This window comes from Scardinius erythrophthalmus (assembly GCF_964197995.2).
Source record: "Scardinius erythrophthalmus genome assembly, chromosome: 11".
Lineage (NCBI taxonomy): Eukaryota > Metazoa > Chordata > Actinopteri > Cypriniformes > Leuciscidae > Scardinius > Scardinius erythrophthalmus.
In genome coordinates, this window is record NC_138231.1 from 42,635,781 (window position 1) to 42,656,185 (window position 20,405).

At 36.2% G+C, this 20,405-nt stretch overlaps 1 protein-coding gene across 1 annotated transcript in view; it reads left to right on the forward strand.

Annotated features, from left to right (window-relative positions):
- map3k5 (mitogen-activated protein kinase kinase kinase 5) overlaps nt 1-20,405 on the forward strand; it is a 51,979-nt gene that overhangs the window by 15,565 nt on the left and 16,009 nt on the right. The window contains exons 3-15 of the mRNA XM_081378492.1: nt 3,699-3,722; nt 5,224-5,417; nt 8,004-8,172; nt 12,906-13,012; nt 13,757-13,927; nt 14,116-14,228; nt 16,328-16,487; nt 17,105-17,258; nt 17,880-17,987; nt 18,441-18,493; nt 18,817-18,912; nt 19,770-19,851; nt 20,019-20,152. Coding sequence (XP_081234618.1) covers nt 3,699-3,722; nt 5,224-5,417; nt 8,004-8,172; nt 12,906-13,012; nt 13,757-13,927; nt 14,116-14,228; nt 16,328-16,487; nt 17,105-17,258; nt 17,880-17,987; nt 18,441-18,493; nt 18,817-18,912; nt 19,770-19,851; nt 20,019-20,152 — 1,565 coding nt within the window. The remainder of the gene's footprint in view (nt 1-3,698; nt 3,723-5,223; nt 5,418-8,003; nt 8,173-12,905; nt 13,013-13,756; nt 13,928-14,115; nt 14,229-16,327; nt 16,488-17,104; nt 17,259-17,879; nt 17,988-18,440; nt 18,494-18,816; nt 18,913-19,769; nt 19,852-20,018; nt 20,153-20,405) is intronic.

Here is a 20,405-nt window from a genome sequence, read left to right on the forward strand (position 1 = left end):
CAGTACTGTGAGGGCTTCAGTCCTCCCTCTCTCTGCTACTCTTCTTACCCCATGTGTCTTCTAGGGTGACCACCTGTCCTGCTTTGTGTTGTTCGAAACAGTGTGAATGTGGAGCGGTGATTCGTTCCATGTGTTCCCTGACAGAAAACAAATGGATAATCAACTTGTTGCCTGTTGTGGCTGTTTTAATTCACATCCTTTCTAAAAATATGAATTTTTGGTTTAATATATTCTTAACATATTAGACTGTCAATGATCTAATTTCATGTTGTTTTATATTTTATTTGTTCATTGTTTATTTTGTTGGATTTTAGTTGGACTTGGTCAGAACTGTTTCAAAAAATAGTTATCTACATGATGCCTTTGGGCTCAGTGATGTTGAATTTAAATGACATGTAGAATAAAGACATGTTATGTTACGTTGTGATGTAATGGTATTTTCTGGAAGGGACTAAAGAACAAATTACTTTTATCAGCTGAAAGGCAAAATACAAATGTTTTTAAGTTAGATAGACATTATATAACAGTTTCAGGTTATGTTTTAGTTATGTTCCCACTTAATTGTCCCACACAAACTTATAATCGCCCCACATTTGGTTTGTTTGATGGTGGTCACCCTAGTGTCTTCCTGAATCCATGTTTTACAAACAAAACTGTCCCGATTTACCAAAAGATTGAAAAAAATACTACTGTAATAGAGACTAAAATTAGGACACCTGGGATCGCATTCAGCTAAAATTCAAATTGCAAGTTGTGTTTGGAATAATTATTTAATTTCATTGTAAATATTCTGCTATGATTATATATTTCAATATAATTCCTGCAGAAATCCACAGAGTTGGCCACCATTCTGGTTTGAATGTAGTTTTGGAAGCAGTGTTAGAATGAAACAAATGTGCTGAAAATATATAGTGTTTTGCAGATGGTGTGAACAGTATGACAAAAGTGTTCATGGGTTTTGGGAAATGTGGTAATTGAATGCATTTTGTGTGAAAGCGATGAAAAATGATTCACAGTTTGGTCCGCATAGACCTCTGTTTCGCTGAATGTGAGAAGAGTTTTAAACATGTGACTTCAGTGTTGGGTGATGCAATTGAAAACAACCTGTAAACTGAACCCTAAAATCTGATTGGTTGATAGCATGTTGATTAATGAGCTTGTTTTAATTGGCAAATAACAGTGAGAAACTGCATCATGTGTGCTGCAAATACATTTATTGTATTTGAAATTGTGTATTATTGAAACTTGCACACATTATATTTCAAAGATGAATTGGGCTAGTTGGAAACTCAATCAGCAGGATTCCTCATTGAGGACACGAGCTGTTGGTCGCTGCAGTCATCAAGTCCAACTAAGACAATGATGCATTGTAGTTTAAATAGATTTTAGGGGGCAGTGCTTAGAAATGGAGTCAAAGCACCTGGGTGACGACCTTAAACAAAGCATGTGAATGAAGTATCCAGCTACAGGACCTCGCCCCAGACTAATCAGCATAACTATTCAAAGACTGGGACAGGGGCTCCAAGAGCCATTAAAGACAGAAGGTGAGAGTCTCAATATTCTGGACTCATTTGATTTACAATAAAAAGAACGGGACTGACAGGAACTTCTTGCTAAAATCTTTGCTTAAAGGGATACTCCACTTTTTTTGGAAATAGGCTCATTTTACAACTCCCCCAGAGTTAAACAGTTGAGTTTTACCGTTTTTGAATCCATTCAGCCGATCTCCAGGTCTGGCGGTAACACTTTTAGCATAGCTTAGCATAGATCATTGAAGTGGACAAGACCATTAGCATTTCTCTCAAAAAAATGACCAAAGAGTTTTGATATTTTTCCTATTTAAAACTTGACTCTTCTGTAGTTACATCGTGTAGGAAGATTGGCGAAAAATGTAAAGTTGCGATTTTCTAGGCTGATATGGCTAGGAACTATACTCTCATTCCTGCGTAATAATCAAGAAACTTTGCTGCCGTACCATGAGTCCAGCAGGCGTAATGATATGACGCAGCGCCTGAAAATAGTCCCCAGCTCGGTAACTTATCAAATATCAAAACTCTTTGGTCATTTTTTTGAGAGAAATGCTAATGGTCTTGTCCACTTCAATGATGTATGCTAAGCTATGCTAAAAGTGGTACCGCCAGACCCGGAGATCGGCTGAATGGATTCGAAAACGGTAAAACTGTTTAACTCTGGGGGAGTTGTAAAATGAGCCTATTTCCAAAAAAAGTGGAGTATCCCTTTAACAGAATCATTCATCTGATGTTATCATCTTCACCTTAAATGCTAAATACAATGTACTTCCCCTTAGTTTTTCATGTGACGTTATGTAAGGATGTAGGATGAGCAGATCTTAAACAGATTCTTACATTTGTAATCCCACAGCTAGTAGGAGAAATGCTCATAATCTTGTGAGAAAAAGGGTGCGCGCACATTTATTGGATGGACACAAATTATTAATACAACTCCCATTATTTGCAGCACATTACTTGGGCATCAAACAATAATCACAATGTAGGTTTCATTGCCACAGTGAATTGTATAGGCAGGCATTATTGTCATGAAGATCCTCCCAGCAAGGTCAGACACCTCGATTATTATTGTACATTACTAAGTGGAATTATGCCAGATGAGTGGGGACTAAATTGCATAATGTGAGATATGTTTAGATGAGCTCTTTATTACTAGGCAGAATTCAGTGGAGGATGGTGCTTGGCGGACACAGATGTTCGAGCTGGAACTTGAGTGCATTGCTTAATGCATACTTCATCGTTTAGACTCTATACTTATTTCAGGAAGCACTACACAATATGCGTGTATTAAGATTTCAGACAGTAATATGCTACATTGCACATCAACCAAGCATTGGCTTACTTTGAATTGTCTCTGCATATTAAATGGGTAAAGGAGAAAATGTGTACATTGAAAATGCCTTTAACCAATCACACGCAAATGGTTAAAACAAGAGAGACCAACATTAGATAACTAGATAGATGTGACCAAAATATAACTTTTTTGTTAAATGGAGGAAATGGGTTGAATATGCATCAGAAAGAAGGTCAGATTTTGCTGCTATACATAAATAGATGAAGATCAATATATAATGTGTATGTAAATAATGTATGTTTGCATGTGTGTGTGTATTAATAATTCTTATAAGTAATTTGGGATTATAATAATAAATTTGAGGTTGTTAAAGATGGAATTTAGGACACATGTTCTCTCCCTTGATGTACATATTCATCTTTTTTTTACAGTTATTTTGTTTTATTTAACTTTTTTAGTTTTTTTAAAGGGGTGAAAAAGGTTATACTTTGAAACAATTGAACAAATCTGGAGTACAATTTATATTTAAAACACATTAGGTAATTGTACGTTTGTATTTGTGATTGCATTGAGCACTATATGTAAACTGAATTATACACCTGTATATGATCAAAATAAACATAAAATAACAAAACAAAAAAGTGCCTTTAACAGTAGGCTACAATGACATAATGTGTAAAGGATAAGGTGTTGAATCAGAGTCATCACGTTTGTTTCATTGACACTGGAAATGAAAGGTCTAGTTGAGCACAATAATAATCAAACATATTCAGACAGTGCATTCTTTGGGTTGTTTGTGATAGAACTGAGTCAAAAAGAGAAATAGCCTTGTATACAACCTGAATTAATTCATGTCTGATGTTTTTCTCATACAGGAGGTGATATGTCAGAAGAATATGGTAAGTGTTCTGACTCTCTGACTCATGCTTATTTGCATTTGTACTGTTGTAGACTCATGTTGGCTAATCGATTTGATTTCAATCCTGAAAACATGAAAAAAAAAAACATTTACCATTTTTAGTTTTGGTCATTTCATATTATAGGTCAGGAGTTTTTAATCTTTTAGATGCCACAGACCCTGAAATATGATCATCCTCATGACCCTTACATTTAAAAGACAGTTATATATTTTCAAGTATAAAGACCCAGTTGATACAGTGGAAAAATTAGTATTATAAATGTTTTGATTATGTTACATTGAGTTTTTTTCTAGTGCTGTTATATGTATTATTTAAATAAATAAAATAAAAATATATTCATATTTTACTAATTTATTTTTATGTTATATTTTATTAATCAAATGTTTTTTTTATTTAAATAAAAATGTATTTATGAATTTTAATTAATTTATTGTTTTATTCAAATTTGTTTATTTAGTACATTTGTGATCTTAAAGTGGTTTTCTGAACTTGGCTGTGAAATGGTGATCTGGAGTTCAATTAATTTGGGCTCCAATGCTGTCCGGTTTAGCTTGCAGAAGTGAAAGACTATTGCTGAGTTATACCGAACCATGACTTTTTGTCATAGTTCACTAAAGGTTGAAGTCCCCTTTTGGAATCTCCATTCCCCATTAATTGCTCTTAAATTAATGACCTATACAGGGTTTCTGCGGATCTTAACACAAAAATAAGGCCTTAAAAGGTCTTGAATCAGAATAGAAAGTCTTAAATTCGTAATGTCTTGGCATTAAGGGTTGCATGCATTGCAAAGAATGAAAATCTTCCTCAGTATTTCTGTCCTGTATTCCAATACAAATATCTAAGCGTCTTTAAATCAAGATACATTTACTTGAGATGCAAATGTAAAATGGAAGTATTGAACAATTGAACAAAATTTGTTACATTTTTGCTTAAAACAAGAAGAAATATCCCTTTGATTGAAGTTGATTTTTCTGAGCCCATTGGCAAATATTTCTTCTTGTTTTAATCATAAACTTGCACTTCATTTTAATCAATTTCACAGAAAACAAGATTTCATGTTTTGTCATGTTGTATCTCCAGTAAATGTATCTTGATTTAAGAATCTTTATACAGTTACACTGGAAAACAAGATATATATTCTGGTGGTTGAGAGCAGAGCGATTCAAGCTACTTTTTTTGTAAAATTAATTAAAAAGTAACATATCTTTTGGAAGTTGTGACATGAGGGTAGGGTAGACCGAATTTACATTTTTGTGTGAACTAATTCTGTAGTAAGCCAATTTATTTTTTCTATTATACAATAAGTTACATTTTATTATGTGAATTTAGCAGTTTTTCCCCCTGCTGTCCACAAGCCAGATAAGACCTGTGGTTTTTGGAGCATGACATACCTGCTTACTACTGATTTATTCTTCAGTGTTCAGTAGATATTAACAGTATTCCACTGCTTCGGTTTTCTTCCTATTTGTTCTTTTTCCAGTCATGTGCCGCTAATTACACGTTCATTCCATACATGGTGACGCCTCAGAATAAGGTGTATTGCTGTGAGAGCAGTCTGATGAAGGGCCTGAGTGAGCTGATGCAGCCCAGCTTCGAGGCCCTGCTGGGACCCATCTGTATGCCCCTGCTGGACAGACTCACTCAACTGCTCACCGGCTGCAAGACTGACACCTGGTGAGATCTCACTCCCTCCTTTCAGGCTCACAGTTAACTGGTGCTCATTTAAACCAGTAATGCTGTTCTCTGTTTAGCTGTGAGTGGACCATGATCGTGCTTTGGGTGATTTTATACTGTAAATGTCAGTAATGGGTGATTAAGTCATGGTAATTTTATTTGTATAGTGCTTTTCTCATTGTTTCAAAGCCACTGCACAGAAATAATATTGTGTTGATGTTTATAATATGTATAATGTCTTATAGTCCACACCGAGCAGATTAGAGCTTAGCAATATGATAACATGCATTTTGGCTGTATCAACAATGATTGAGATTTGCTATATTGTATATATCACTTTGAGTATTAAAATCGGGTTATTGTTGGATATACAGTACTGTGCAAAAGTCTTAGGCATGTTAATACCCCCCCCCCAACCCAAAAAATGGTTTTAAGTCAGTTATTTATATCTTTTGCTGTAGTGTGTCAGTAGAAAATATCAGTTTACATTTCCAAACATTCTTTTTGCCATTAATTGTAATAATCCAGTGAGATTTGTGTATGCACAAGGAGTCTGACAACAGCCGGTATGATCTGATCTCACCATCATCGAGTCCGTCTTGTGATTTTATTTTTGAAAGCATTCTCACTTTACAGCATTTTAACACAAGTGCCAGTGCTTTTCACAGTACTGTAGCTTTGCAGGAAGGTTTCTTCAAGCGTCTCGGAGACGTTCCCGCAGTTCTTCTGTATTTAGTCTGTATCAATTTTTCTGTTTCTTCATGTAATCACAGTTGACATTGAGATTTGGTACAAATCATTGAGAAGGGAATGTTAATAAAAGGGATGGTATGCAAATAAATATAAGCATAAACAGTGTTGTGTATTGCATATGTTTATTGCCCAGTGGGGGCATTTAACTTCATGAGGTAGATGGCCTGAGGAAAGAAACTGTTCTGGTGCTCAGTGCTCTGTAGCGCCGACCAGACGGCAGCAGTCTGAATCCAGACGGTTACAGAAGTGCAGAGGACAGACTGTACGACTGCAGAGTCGACTCCTGTGGCAGGTTGACTGTGACTTCCTCAGCTGGCGAAGGAAATACAACCCCAGCTGGGCCTTCTCAATGGAGTCTATGGGTGCTTCTCATTTCTTATTTGTGCATCCTCGCTTCCTTTCCTCGCGTCTCAGCTCCTCCCCCTGTGGGATGCGAGGGAAGACTGCAAGGAAAGAAAAGGAGGACGGAGGAATTGAAGGAAAGCCTTTTTTATACATTGGAATACTTGATCACTCGAGCGTCACTTCATGTCATCAGCTGCGCTCAAAGGATCTGACCTTATGTTGTATTAGTTTGGTTATTTAAGAAATTCATAATATATAATAATAAAGCAAGATACCCTGTTGAAATATGTGGTTTATATAAACTGCAGAGGTAAAGTATAAATTAAGATTATTGTGAGAGATGTGAAGGGGGAGGAGAATTGATACGTGCGTCACGTTTAGTCGATAAAACTCTTCCGCATAGGATACACCTGTGTATCCTCGCTATCCTCGACTCCTCGGGAAGCCTCCTCGATCCTCGACTCCTCGCGGTGCAATTGGAGAATTGAGATGTACTTCAAGATGGCTGAGCTCGATCGGTTTCCGGGTCATAGGATGGAGTACGGAGGAGCGAGGAGACGAGGAGGGATATTGGGAAGCACCCTATGAGTGTCCCGTTTCAGGTCCTGAGACATGGTAATGCCCAGTAACCTGAGTGACTCCACAGTGCTAGTCATGATAATGATGATGGGTGGTGGGGTTCTCCTAACATCCACAACCTTCTCTGCTGTTTGGAGCTTGTTCAGCTCCAGGTTGTTATACACCAGATAACCAGCTCTTTAACCTCTTGTCTGTAAGCAGACTCGTCACTGTCCTGGATGAGGCCGATGAGTGTAGTGTCATCCGCAAACAGAAAAAGTGGGGAGTGCACACATCCCTGGGGGGCATTGCCTAGCTGTCAGAAAGCTGGAGATCTAGATGGAGCTATAGGAACAGAGAGCTGGGTTAGTTTGGTCTGGAGGAGTGTTGTTGGGATGATGGTGTTAAAAGCCGAGTTGAAGTCCACAAACAGGATCCTGACATACGTAAGTCCCTGGTTTGTCCAGGTGTTGCAGGATATAGTGCAGTCCCATGTTGAATGCATCATCCACAGACCTGTTTGCCCGATAAGCAAACGCCCGTGGGCCAACACCCGTCTCTCAAATGACCTTAAAGCAACAGGTCTGTAGTCATTCAGCCCTGTGACTTTGGGTTTCTCTGGGATGGGGATGATGGTGGAGCATTTGAGACAGGAAGGGACTTCGCACAGCTGCAGTGATCAATTTACACGACTACAGTGTTAACACAGTGCTTCATGGACCCAGATGGTGTAGTTACAGCATATACTGTACCAGCGGCTCGCTGTTCACACTAACTAATAAACTTTGGCATTGAAATAGTATTCTTGTTTTTTTTTTGTCCTTAGTTTAAATTGTTAACTCTTCTGTGAATGTGCAATTTTATTTAAGATTTGCATTCTACATAGTTCAGTAACTTTTCTTTTTTTTTGTCTCTCGTGTGTTTGTTTAGTCAGTACTTCCGTGAGACTGTTCTAAATGAGATTCGTAAAGCGCGTGAGCTTTACACCGGAGCAGAACTAGCAGCAGAACTCCATCGGATCCAGCAGCGGCTCGATAATGTGGAGTGTCTTTCAGCCGATGTGGTCATCAACCTCCTCCTTTCATACAGAGACATTCAGGTGAGTGCATCACATAACCTTTTGTTTGTTATTCACAGTGACTCCAAAAATGTTGGAATATTACTCATCACAATCCTGTTTACTATTAAAGAAGTATGTCGTTTCTGGAACACTAGTGGAACCTGGCATATTTTCGAACAATCTTGCAAACGCCCCTTTTGTACATCGTGCCACCAAAACTCAGACATCACAAATACCGCCTTTACGGGTGCTTGTGAAGGCATGTCTCAACAAGTAAAAGTAGGCTACTTTAAATAAAAGGTCCAACATATTATGAACACCTTTAGCTGTGTTGCTATGTGTTATTGTAAACAACTGAGTAGACTAACACTCTGTCTAGAGCTAATGTGAGCATCTCGCAGTGAATTTTGGCTTGCACTTCTGTCTTTTTTCCCATATAACACATAAGCCACGACTAATCACCACCTAAACACCCTCTGGCTCCGCGTGCTACAGTAGCCTAACTCCGGGGTTTTTAAAGTGGGGGCCGCCAGGGTGGCCGCAGCAAGTTGGAAAAAATAAAAGTTAAAAAACATAAGAATATTTGTTAATATGAGTATTGTTATGAAATAGCATTATAATAATTTGTTGCATAGCCTATCTGAACATTATACTTTTAATGCTAATCTTTTAGAGATGAACTGATTGATCGGCTGGTGACCGGAATTGGCAGATTTTCACATGATTTTCAGGCTGACATATGCCGATTTTATGCCGGTCAAATGCACTCGGGCACCGCATGATTAACATCGCGCAACATCAGCATCACACGTGCACACAGAACGCACATGTAGGAAACCTTGTGAATTATGTCTGTTTCAGACCGCAAGCGCGAGCGGCACGTGAGCAGTGTGTGTTCAATGAGTGTATTCACACCGCGAGCAGGAGCAGCGCGTGAGCGTCAAGCAGGAGCAGCAGTGAAGCTGAGGGTTTCGTGGCCGAGTCTATTTTTGCTGCGCTGCTCATGCTCAATTAAAGTGAAAGCACACTTTTGATGGACAAAATCAATATGATTTCACACAAAAACTACCTAAAATGCACATAATTTGCATGTAAAGTGTGTTTTAACAAGAACTGGAGTAGGCTATGTCAGAAAAGAAAATGAAGACTCAAACATATTTATAGAAAATGTACCCATTTAAACTTGTACCCAAATTAATCAGTTTGGGTAAAAGTGGTGTTTTATAAAAAAAAGATATATATATAGAAAATAAATCTTTGTGTGTGCTGTAAAATGGTTAGAAAAAATTAAATCGGAATCGGCTAAAATCTGTATCGGCAGGTCAAACTCAATGACAAATCGGAATCGGCCTAGAAAACTGTAATCGGTGCATCTCTATAATCTTTCTGATTGGCTGGTATCAAACACCATCACATAATCTGATGTTCACCTAGATGTTTTATTTATTTATCTCTACATTTGCCGTAGTATTGTCCATGGGTTCAATAACACATCCTGCAAAAGGGGGGCCTTGGCCAGAACCTCGTGGTATTTGGTTGGCCTTGTCATGGAAAAGTTTGGGAACCCCTGGCCTAACTCATGCTATAGGATGAGCTGACAGATTGATGGATCTGAGCTGACCGCTCTCAGTTTTTAGATGGTGCCTGCGAGGCTCAATGTTTACACTTTTGGAGGAGATTAAGCCTTGAATGGCACACTAATAGTAGTCACTGAACAATATGTACACAATGAACTTGAGACTGAAAAGACCAATGGACATTATTTTTGCAATTCTGTTTGCTGACACCAGTAGCTCAGAAACTACACACTTTATAGGGAAGCTATGTGTACAATTTTCCAAAGTATCGACACAAAACACAAACATTATAAGTGTTAATATGAGACTAGTGTGATAAAATTGTTTACTTTGTTTAAAATGATATCCAATATGTCAACTCCTGTCATGGCCATGTAAAGATGGTAAACCTTGTAAATGATGCATGATATGTGCAAGGATACCTGTCCATAAAACACTGTTTACTTGGATCATACTATACCCACAGGAATACCAGAGGCTTGTCTGCCTTAATCAGAGTAGTCCCACCAGTACTCATCAATTTAAACAACCATCTTTACATCTCAAATACTACTAATACTTTTTTTTTTGTCCTGAAAAGTTGAATCTTTAACAAAAATACAAGATGCACTTTTCTGCTTTATAACTTCTGAAATGTCTTGCACGCCCCAAATACTTCCACTGTTGGTGTACTACTGTGAACTCGCTGTTCGCACCTTTATTTATATAGCACTTCACAGATTGTTTCAAAGCAGCTTTCGAGTGATAACAGGAAAATTATGCATTTCGGCTGTTGTTCAGCTGAAGTCAGTTCAGTGTTGATTCATTTCCGTTGTAAAGATCATCAATTATTAAATCAGTTCATTTCATCTATAATGCAGTTCTGCAAAAAATGATGTCATCGGTTAGCTCAGTTCAGTTCTCACACACCAGTGTCAGTACAGTCAGATCAATAATATTGTTGACTATGAAGTGTCCCTGAGCAAGCCAGAGGCGACCGTGGCAAGAGTTTAGTGATCGACAGCATGCCACTACGCTTAACTTGCATTGAACTTGGAATGTTCTATTAGTCTGTGATCGTGATGTGTCAATTTCCTTATATGTTAGCATGATTTGCTCTCCATAATATAGCCTAGCCCATAAAATATTGTCAAATAATGTTAGTTCTGGCATTTTCAGTTTGCTACGTCCAAGAAAAGTTGTTCCCATGGAAAGAAAAAAAATCAAAAGACAAAATTGTTATTAATGGGCTAGCAAAATGTAGAACAATAAAGGGGCTGTTGCTTTTGGATACTGGAGTTGTGTACAGATCAGTTCGGTACGGTTTTATGTGTTCAAAGAGATCCTGCTATTGTTGGGACTGTTAATGCCTGTGCTGTTAAAAATTAATAAGAGGAGAACGGGAAGTCATAAATGCTCTGCTATAACTCTGACACACCTTGGCAGTAAGTTACTTTAGAAGTTCAAAACTATGATAAATGTAGTTTTATGTCGTTTCCTAACCTTCTGTGACCTTCAGCTCCTCCATTTGTCCTGTCTCATTAAATGGGCCATACTCTACACGTTTATATCATTTTTCCCTCACGTCCTCTTACAATGTTAGTCATAGTTTCTTGCACTTAAAACCCTGATGATTTATTTTCATTACCATTTTCCACCCTCTCTTTGAGCCTCAAAATAAACAAACAAATTAAAATGAACATTAATAAACAGGTGTTGTTTTTAATGTACTTTTAAGTATGTGTACTGTATGTAAATAACCTCTTTAATGTTTGGCCAACCTCATGGTTGGGTCATGTTACAGAATACTTAGTAGGAGCTTAAAACTACTTCAATATAACTGGTTGATGCAGACTTACATAAATCCTGTCAAACTAAATAGATTTAATAAAAATATCCCTGATACATGCTTTAAATGCAGAGAGGCCCAGGGATCATTTGTGCATTGTGTTTGGGAGTGCAAGATTATTAGAGACTTTTGGGTGGAAGTGATTAATATTACAAAGATAATTTTATCCTTGAATATTCCTCTAGATGCAAAAATGATTTTGCTACATTTATATCCAAAGAACCTTAAAATAAATCATCTTCAGAAGCGTAAATTTATAGATTTTGCTATATTACAAGCTAAAAGAATGATAGCTCTTAGCTGGAAAAGGCCTGATCCACCAGTTATTGGAGCTTGGATTAATGCCATGGCACAGTGTATGGCCCTGGAAAGAATAACATATTTTATTAAAAACAAAATGGGTGTATATGAAGAAATATGGAAGCCGTTTAATTACTACATTAACAACAATAATATTGGTCATTTATTACAAGAGGTGTAACTATGTATTAGTGTTTTTTATTAGTGTTTTGCTGGAAAATGTAACTTTTATGTGTAAAGTACAGTAATGTATATTTGGTTTTTGGGTACCTTGCAATATCTGTTTTGCATTTAGATTGTCTCTTGTCTGAGACTTTTGTGTATTTCTATATGGGAGAAGAGAGTGATGTGTTCTCTTGTTGGGGTGGGAAATAACTGTGACGAAATGGAAAAGTGTTCCTCTGTTACCTGTCATGTATAATCAAAAACAATAAACACATTGTTTTAATTGGACATGACCAAAAGACTGATTCATAAATGAATCGTTCAGTCCAATTTGCTAACATAAACGGATCAAAAGTACATTGAACTTTATTTCAAAGCTTCAACGTAAAAGAAAAAGGTCTAATGAATTGAATGTACTGTATGTTTTTGTGAATACTAACACAATGTAGAGGATGTCATGAATATTTCAGTGCTTTTATTTGAATGAAGTATGAAGTACAAATACATTTTACATGACAGAATCATTGTCTTTGAACATTGGGGTTTTCTATTATTTCTTAAAGGTTTATAATAAATAAAAAAAGAATACAAAGAAACTAAATGTACATTTACTACAGAATTATTGATTCAGATTTAATTTTTCATGTGTTGTAAATATGAGGGTAATATAATAAAACAGGCTGGTGGTTAGGGGTGGGAATCTTACAGGAAAACATTGGATCCATTGTTTATTTATTATTTTTTATTTTTTTTATATTTACTATTTTAATCATTTTTCTTTCAACCACAGTAATGTTTCACCATTGCATTCTGAATCCCCACAATTTATAATATTGTATAATAAATATACATTTTCTGTAAACTGTTTCTTTTCTGCTTTGTGGTTATTTGTCTGTCTGTAGGATTATGAATCCATTGTGAAGTTAGTTGAAACACTGGAAAAGCTGCCGACCTTTGACCCCGTGGCTCATCCTCATATAAAGTTCCACTATTCCTTTGCCCTCAACAGGTGAGACTAAGCATCTTAATGTGCCTTAACCTAGCAAAAACACAAGTTTACAATTACAGAATTAATTTCTCTTCACACTGAAAGTTTAAATATTGTGTGATACCACATAATTACAGCTAATCAGAATATTTAATGTTTAATACACTACCGTTTGGGGTCTGTAATGGAAGTAGAAGTCGTCTCTTCTGCTCACCAAGGCCATTTACAATAACTGTTTTTCATTTTAATACATTTAAAAATGTAATTTATTCCTGTGATCAAAGCTGAATGTTCAGCATCATTACTCCAGTCTTCAGTGTCACATGATCCTTCAGAAATCACTCGAATATGATGATTTGCTGCTCAAGAAACATTGATTGTTTCTTATGTTGAAAACAGTTGTGCTGCTCAATGTTTGGTGGAAACCATCACATTTTTTTTTCCAGATTGATTTTTATAAATAGACAAGTATTTTAAATATTTTTTTGTAACATAAATATATTTACTGACACTTTTGATCAATTTAATGTGTCCTTGTTGAATAAACACATTAATTTCTTTAAAAAAAAAAACACTTCTTCTGAACGGTAGTGTATACAGTGATGTGAATGAGATTTTACTGTGGGCTGAGCTTCTTAGAAATAACATCCAAGCGAACGTATTTTAACGAAGAAAAAAGTACACAAATCTTTTAACATTTACTTCCTAACTACTTTTTTCAGTCATTTCTGGTTTTCACAGTCTCTTTGTGGTCTGTCTCTGCAGGAGAAACCTACCCGGAGACAGACAGAAGGCTCTGGACATTATGTTGCCGTTGGTGAACTCAAATGAGCAGGTGGCATCTGATATTTATTGCCTGGTAGGCCGAATCTATAAGGATATGTTCCTGGATTCCCATTTCACCGACACAGATAGCAGAGATCAAGGCATGCAATGGTGAGGACACGAGTGTGAATCTCACGAAAACATTCGAGTCACATTTCACACCAAAATCAAAATGATAATTTGCTTAAAGAAAATTAAGTCTTTTTGTAAGGCTTTTTTGGTGCCGTTTTTGACAGGTTTTGTGAGATTCAACAATAAAATGGCCATAGTAACAAACACCCCTCTCTCTCCGATTTCAGGTTTAGAAAAGGTTTTGAATCGGAGCCCACGCTGCACTCTGGTATTAACTATGCGGTGCTGCTTCTGGCCTCAGGACATCAGTTTGACTCCTCCATTGAGCTGCGTAAAGTAGGTAAGATTGATGGACAGTGTGGGTAATGTTGGCTTGAGCCACATACAGTCAACCACTCCTGCAAAAGTGATTGAGCAAACGTCTGTTTATTTCTTTTACTATTGATGTCTGGTATCATTGAATGTACTTTCCTGATGTTTTTTTATGAATCGTGCCAATATAGGGATTGTGCAAGATCAACATACACTATATGGACAAAAGTATTGGGACACCTGACTAGAATTTGTGCATTCTAAATACATAGACATTAATATACCAATACCCCCCTATACCATTATCCCTCCTCCACCAAACTTTACAGTTGGCACAATGTAGTCAGACAGGTAATGTTCTCCTGGCGAACCCAGACTCGCTCATCAGACTGCCAAACAGACAATCGATTCGTCACTCCACAGAACAGGTTTCCACTGCTCAGAGTCCTGTGGCGGTGTGCTTTACACCACTGCATCTGACGCTGGAAACCCACTCCACGAAGCTCCCGCCACACAGTTTTTGTCAATATTAATGTCAGTAGATTTATTTCAATATTTCAATATTAATGCCAGTTGAAGTTTGTAACTCATGAGCGTTGCTGGCTTACGCACACCATCGGTGACCCGCTCTGTGACTTTACAAGTACTGCTGTTCCTAAACGCTTCCACTTTCCAATAATACCACGTACGGTTGACCATGGAATATCTAGAAGTGACTTATTGCACAGGTGGGCTCCTATTCGCTGAGCTCTATGCTTGTAAATGCAGACTCAGACTGCATGGCTAGGTGCTTGATCTTATACTCCTGTGGCAGTGCGTCTGATTGAAACATCTGAATTCAGTTATTAAAAGCTGTGTCCCAACACTTTTTGTCCATATAGTGCATTTCTTCTGTCAGAAAGTACTTTACTTAACAAGTAAGACATTTTACTTCAGATCCTGTTTTACATCAGTAATGTGACATATTTCTAAGTGAGGCAAAATAACCTGTTACAGCAACATTTTAGGGCTGTATTGTTTGGATGGTGAAAAGTTCAGAATGATACCAAGCCAGAATTCATAATCGACTGTGGAGAGGATGACAATGTTGTTTGTTGATATTCAGTAATACACAATTTTCCTGTACTTAAAATTATTATTACTGTACTCAAGTACATTTTTCAATCCAATTATTTGCAACGAACCACAGAATGGTCGCAGAATTAGACTAATCAGTTCACTAGTGTATATATTATACAAGTATGGAATAATTAATATTTATGTTTTTGTCAGAAGTCTCTTATGCTCACCAAGGCTGCATTTATTTGATCAGGAATACAGTAAAAACTGAAATATTGTGAAATATTATTACAATTTAAAATAACTTCCCTCAGAAATCAGTCAGCTGATTTGATGCTCAAGAAACATTTCTGATTATTATCAATGTTGAAAACATTATTATTTTTGTAGAAACCGTGATCCACTACCATTCAAAAGTTTGGAGTCAGTAAGACTTAAAAAAATAAAAAATAAATTAATAATAATTATAAAACTTTTATTCAGCAAGGAGGCATTAAATTGAGCAAAGAGAAAATTGAGATATTTCTAATGTTACAAAATATTTCTATTTCATTTTCTATCCATCAAAGAATCCCAAAAAATGTGTATTGTATCCACAAAAATATTAAGCAGCAAAAACTGTTTTTTTTTTACAATTATTTATGATGGTTTTTGTTATTATCAATGAATATCAATGATAATTGATGATTGAGAATTAATTAAGAATGATTTCTGAAGGATCATGAGACACTGAATACTTACTGAATAAAATCATGGATTACATCCGAGAGATGTTTAAGTCTTTAAGACTTTTAGTATTTTTATTGTAATTACAAAATTTGTCTGCTTTTTTGTTTGTTTGCTTTTTTCCTAATTGTGCAAACACACAGTGTGTTTAATTGTATATTAATGTTGGAATTACTCTTGATTCTGGCTAATTATTAAAGAGTGCCCTCCTTTCTCAAATAGATTACACACATGCTCTTGTTTGCCCCATACATTATACAGACAATGCGAGAATAACTGACAACTATATATATATTGCAGGGTATATATGTAATATATATGCACTTTTTCTGTGTTTTGTAGGTGTGAAGTTGAGCAGTCTCCTGGGGAAGAAGGGCAGTTTGGATCGATTACAGAGTTATTGGGACGTGGGTTTCTTTCTCGGCGCTAGTATTCTCGCCTGTGACAACACACGAGTCATCCAGGCCTCTGAGAAACTCTTCAAAATTAACGCACCCATTTGGTACGTGCACACATTCACATTTTGCACACATTGTTTAAAATAATCTGAACATCTAATGATTAGTGTTTGGTAAGGCATCACTATTATTATTGCTCATACTTTAGGAATTTAAACAAAATTTGGAAACTATGATTTCCAAGCCAGGTCATGGATATTATTAAAATCTTTCATTGAAATTATTATGTTTTTTTATTAAGTTATAAAAAAGTCAAGAAAATGAATTGCCTATAGTACTGTAGATATACTAATATTACCTGTTTTGCATCGATTTCCCTAGTTGCTCATCACTAAAATACTTGCTTCTTGCAATCTTTATAAAATGATTTAAATTATCCAATAATCACAAACGACTAGAAGAATCAATGTTCAATGTTTTTTAAACTGACTTTTGATTTTTCACATGGGACAATTATTAAACGGGCAAATAAAACAAAACTTTGACTCAAATAAATTCTAGGAGAAAACTGAGCCAATATACAAACTTGTAGTCCAGTTTTGAAGAGGCAAACGCTTCAGAAAATGTAAGAATGTAGTTGTCTGTTAAAAAATGAGTCATAATTGTCGTTTTTCTAGAGTACTATTTATTTATTAATGTGTTTGTGCTTTCTGTATTTCAGGTATCTACGCTCCCTGGTTGAGACCATCCTCATCTATAAGCAATTTACGAAACCAAGCACCGATCCGCAGGCCCTTAAACAAGAGCTTGTGGACTTCTGGATGGACTTTATGGTGGAAGCCACCAAAAAGGATGTGACATCCGTCCGCTTTCCTGTATGACCCCTCTTAAACACACTGACTGTTACACTGCGTTGCCACATTACATTGCCACTTCTTAATTTTCAAGTACACCAAAAAACTCCTATTGCAAAAAAGCCATTTAAGACGCAGAAGTGACTTTCACATTTTCATGCATAGAGCCATGTTCTGCAAAAACCATGGAATAAACCCTTTTCTAAAGTGCATGTACACACACTCATTTGAACACTAGAATATATATGAACACACATACACACACACACACACGTTCAGTACTGTGCAAAAGTCTTTGGAATGTTAGTATTTTCACAAAAAAATGTGTTTAAGCCAATTATTTATTTATTTTGCTGTAGTGTTGTTACTAAATACTTAATTTAGGCCTAAAGTTGAGACAGGATAACATGTGTCCTATACAGTATATGAATTATACAATCCCAGAATGTGTTGTGAAGAGCAGTGTAATAATTCAGACTTAACTGAATTATTTATTACAGCATCATATTTTTGTCCAGTACACAATATTCTTGATTTTGTGCTAGTTATAGTTTTGACTTGAGACACTGCCTTTAAGACTGTTGGAGATGGATGGCATGTCAAACATTGGCTGTAAATGTTGCTTGTTTGTGTTGTGTGCAGGTATTGATATTGGAGCCCACTAAAGTCTACCAGCCATCTTACCTCTCGATAAACAAAGATGCCGAAGAGAACACGTTATCCATCTGGCATGTGACTCCTGATGACAAAGTAATACATGTTTTACTATTTACCCATTTGTTCTTAAATTCAGAATTTCTTTTTTAATTTGTTGACTTTATTAATTCTCTAAACCTTCAACATTACTGTCTTGGTTTAAGCCCTAACCTAATATGTTATTTTAATATCCAACCATTGGTTAAAGCCATTGTTTGTTATGCCCAGTCTTAAATCATAGTTAAAGTCTCAGGTCTTTCTAGAATCGTGTTTTAGTCCTTTTAATATTTTTCTATATCTACAGGGTCTCAGTTGGTCCTTAAAAGCCTTAAAATAAATTCAGTTTGATCAAATCTAATGTCACAAAATGTATTAAATATCTTAAATGGTATAGTAAAAGGCTTAACTATCATTTTAGTTCTTAAATTTGGGGATGGAAAAACAGTAGTCATGATATGGCCATGATACGCATTTTCTCAGTAAAATCTCTTCCTCTCTCTGTTTTAGAATACAGGGATCCACGAGTGGAATTTCAGTGCAGCATCAGTACGAGGCGTTAGGTAAATGCTGTCTTGAGTAATGATGCTGAAAATTCAGCTTTGCATCACAGGAATCAATTCTTTTTTAAAGTATATTCAAATAGAAAACTATTATTTTAAGTTGTAATAATATTTCACAATATTACTGTTTTTTTTCTGTATTTTTGATCAAATAAATGCAGGCTTGATGAGCAGAAGAAACTTCTTTCAAAAACATTAAAAATAGTAATGTTTCCAGACGTTTGACCTGTACTGTATGTATGTATGTATGTATGCATGTGTTTAAAGCATTTAAAGTAAAATATAGTTGTTTTTGTTGTTGTTTTTTTATTTAACACATTCAGCATCTCCAAATGTGATGAGCGCAGCTGTTTCCTGTATGTGGTGAACAACTCAGAAGACTTCCAAATCTACTTCTGCACAGATATGCACTGCAAAAAGTATGTGTGTGTGTTTGCCCACATTTCATTCATTCTTCCTTACAGTGCCATAGACATAGACAGAAATTGCACATTTGATTGTCTACTTGAGTTAATTTAGAAACTAGCAATCCCCAATGCACTACTGCTAAAAAGCAATTATCTGCGGAAATTAGCTGATTGTTTAAAAACAGACAATTATTTCCTGTCAGTCAAAAGAGGGCAGCAAAAAGAGACGTGAGACGGAGATACAATCTCATGCAGTGTATAAAATGTCACCATCTGTGGAGAAAAAAACAGCATATTTATAGTTTTGCCGTTGTTATGTGATTGTTTGATCTCTGCAGTTCAGCAACAGTACATTAACTGTCTGTGCCAGTTAATGCCTTCTTGCAAATGTTCCCATTCATATCAACAAATATTTATACTATGTGTAGGGCATGTTAATTATAATGGGAGCATTCTAATTTTGGTTCGTCACTTGGAGAGTGTTTTTTTTTTTTTACTTGATCTTCTATATTGCAAGCATGAGTTGCATCATCTAGTAAATCCAAAAACATGACGCTGCTTTTTCAGTGTGGCGAAAGGAGATGTTTCTTCAGCACTTCATTTATGTGCCACCACTAACTTAAACATAAACTATTGAAACATAAACTAGTGGTATCAGCAGATGTTGTTCTAAATAATTTAATAATGTGCACTAATCTTGTGTATCCCAACTATGAAGGTGTAAACGTTTAATCAAAGGATAATCATTAAAATAATCTGACTTTTTGTTACTGTATCATATTTGATGAATGATGATGAATGAATGATGATGATTGAATGATGATGATGATGATGATGATGATGATGATGATGATTTGTGTGTTGTGTAGGTTCTGTGATCTGGTAAATGCTCTCACTGAGGAGGCCTGGAAAGGCACAGATGAGCCAGAGTGTGAATCAGAGGCTTTAGAGGTAAAATTATAATCCAGAAATTTTGGATGTTACTGTATAATATCTTGTGAGCAAATGCTTACCCAAGAAAGTTTCTTGAAATCTATATTTTATATTTATTGTTGTATGCATTTGTTATATATAGTTATATAGATAAGAGTGATTTGTGTGTTTGTGTGTGCCTGCAGTATGATTATGAATACGATGAGCATGGAGACAGGGTGGTTCTGGGTAAGGGCACATTTGGTGTTGTCTATGCCGGTCGGGACCTCAGTAACCAGGTGCGCTTAGCCATCAAAGAGATTCCCGAACGGGACAGTAGGTGAGGAAATCCACTTTAAAATCTAATTCCTCCTTGACAGTTTTGACCGTTACTGAAAACTATAATTTTGGGAACATTTGTCATTGCACAGCCTGATGAACCTTGAAACTGAAAAAATAACGCACTAAACTTAAAGGAACCCGCCGACTTTTTGGGACTTTATCTTATTCACCGTATCCCCCAGAGTTAGATAAGTCCATACACACTCTTTTCATCTCCGTGCGTGCCGTAACTCTGTCTGACGCACCCACCG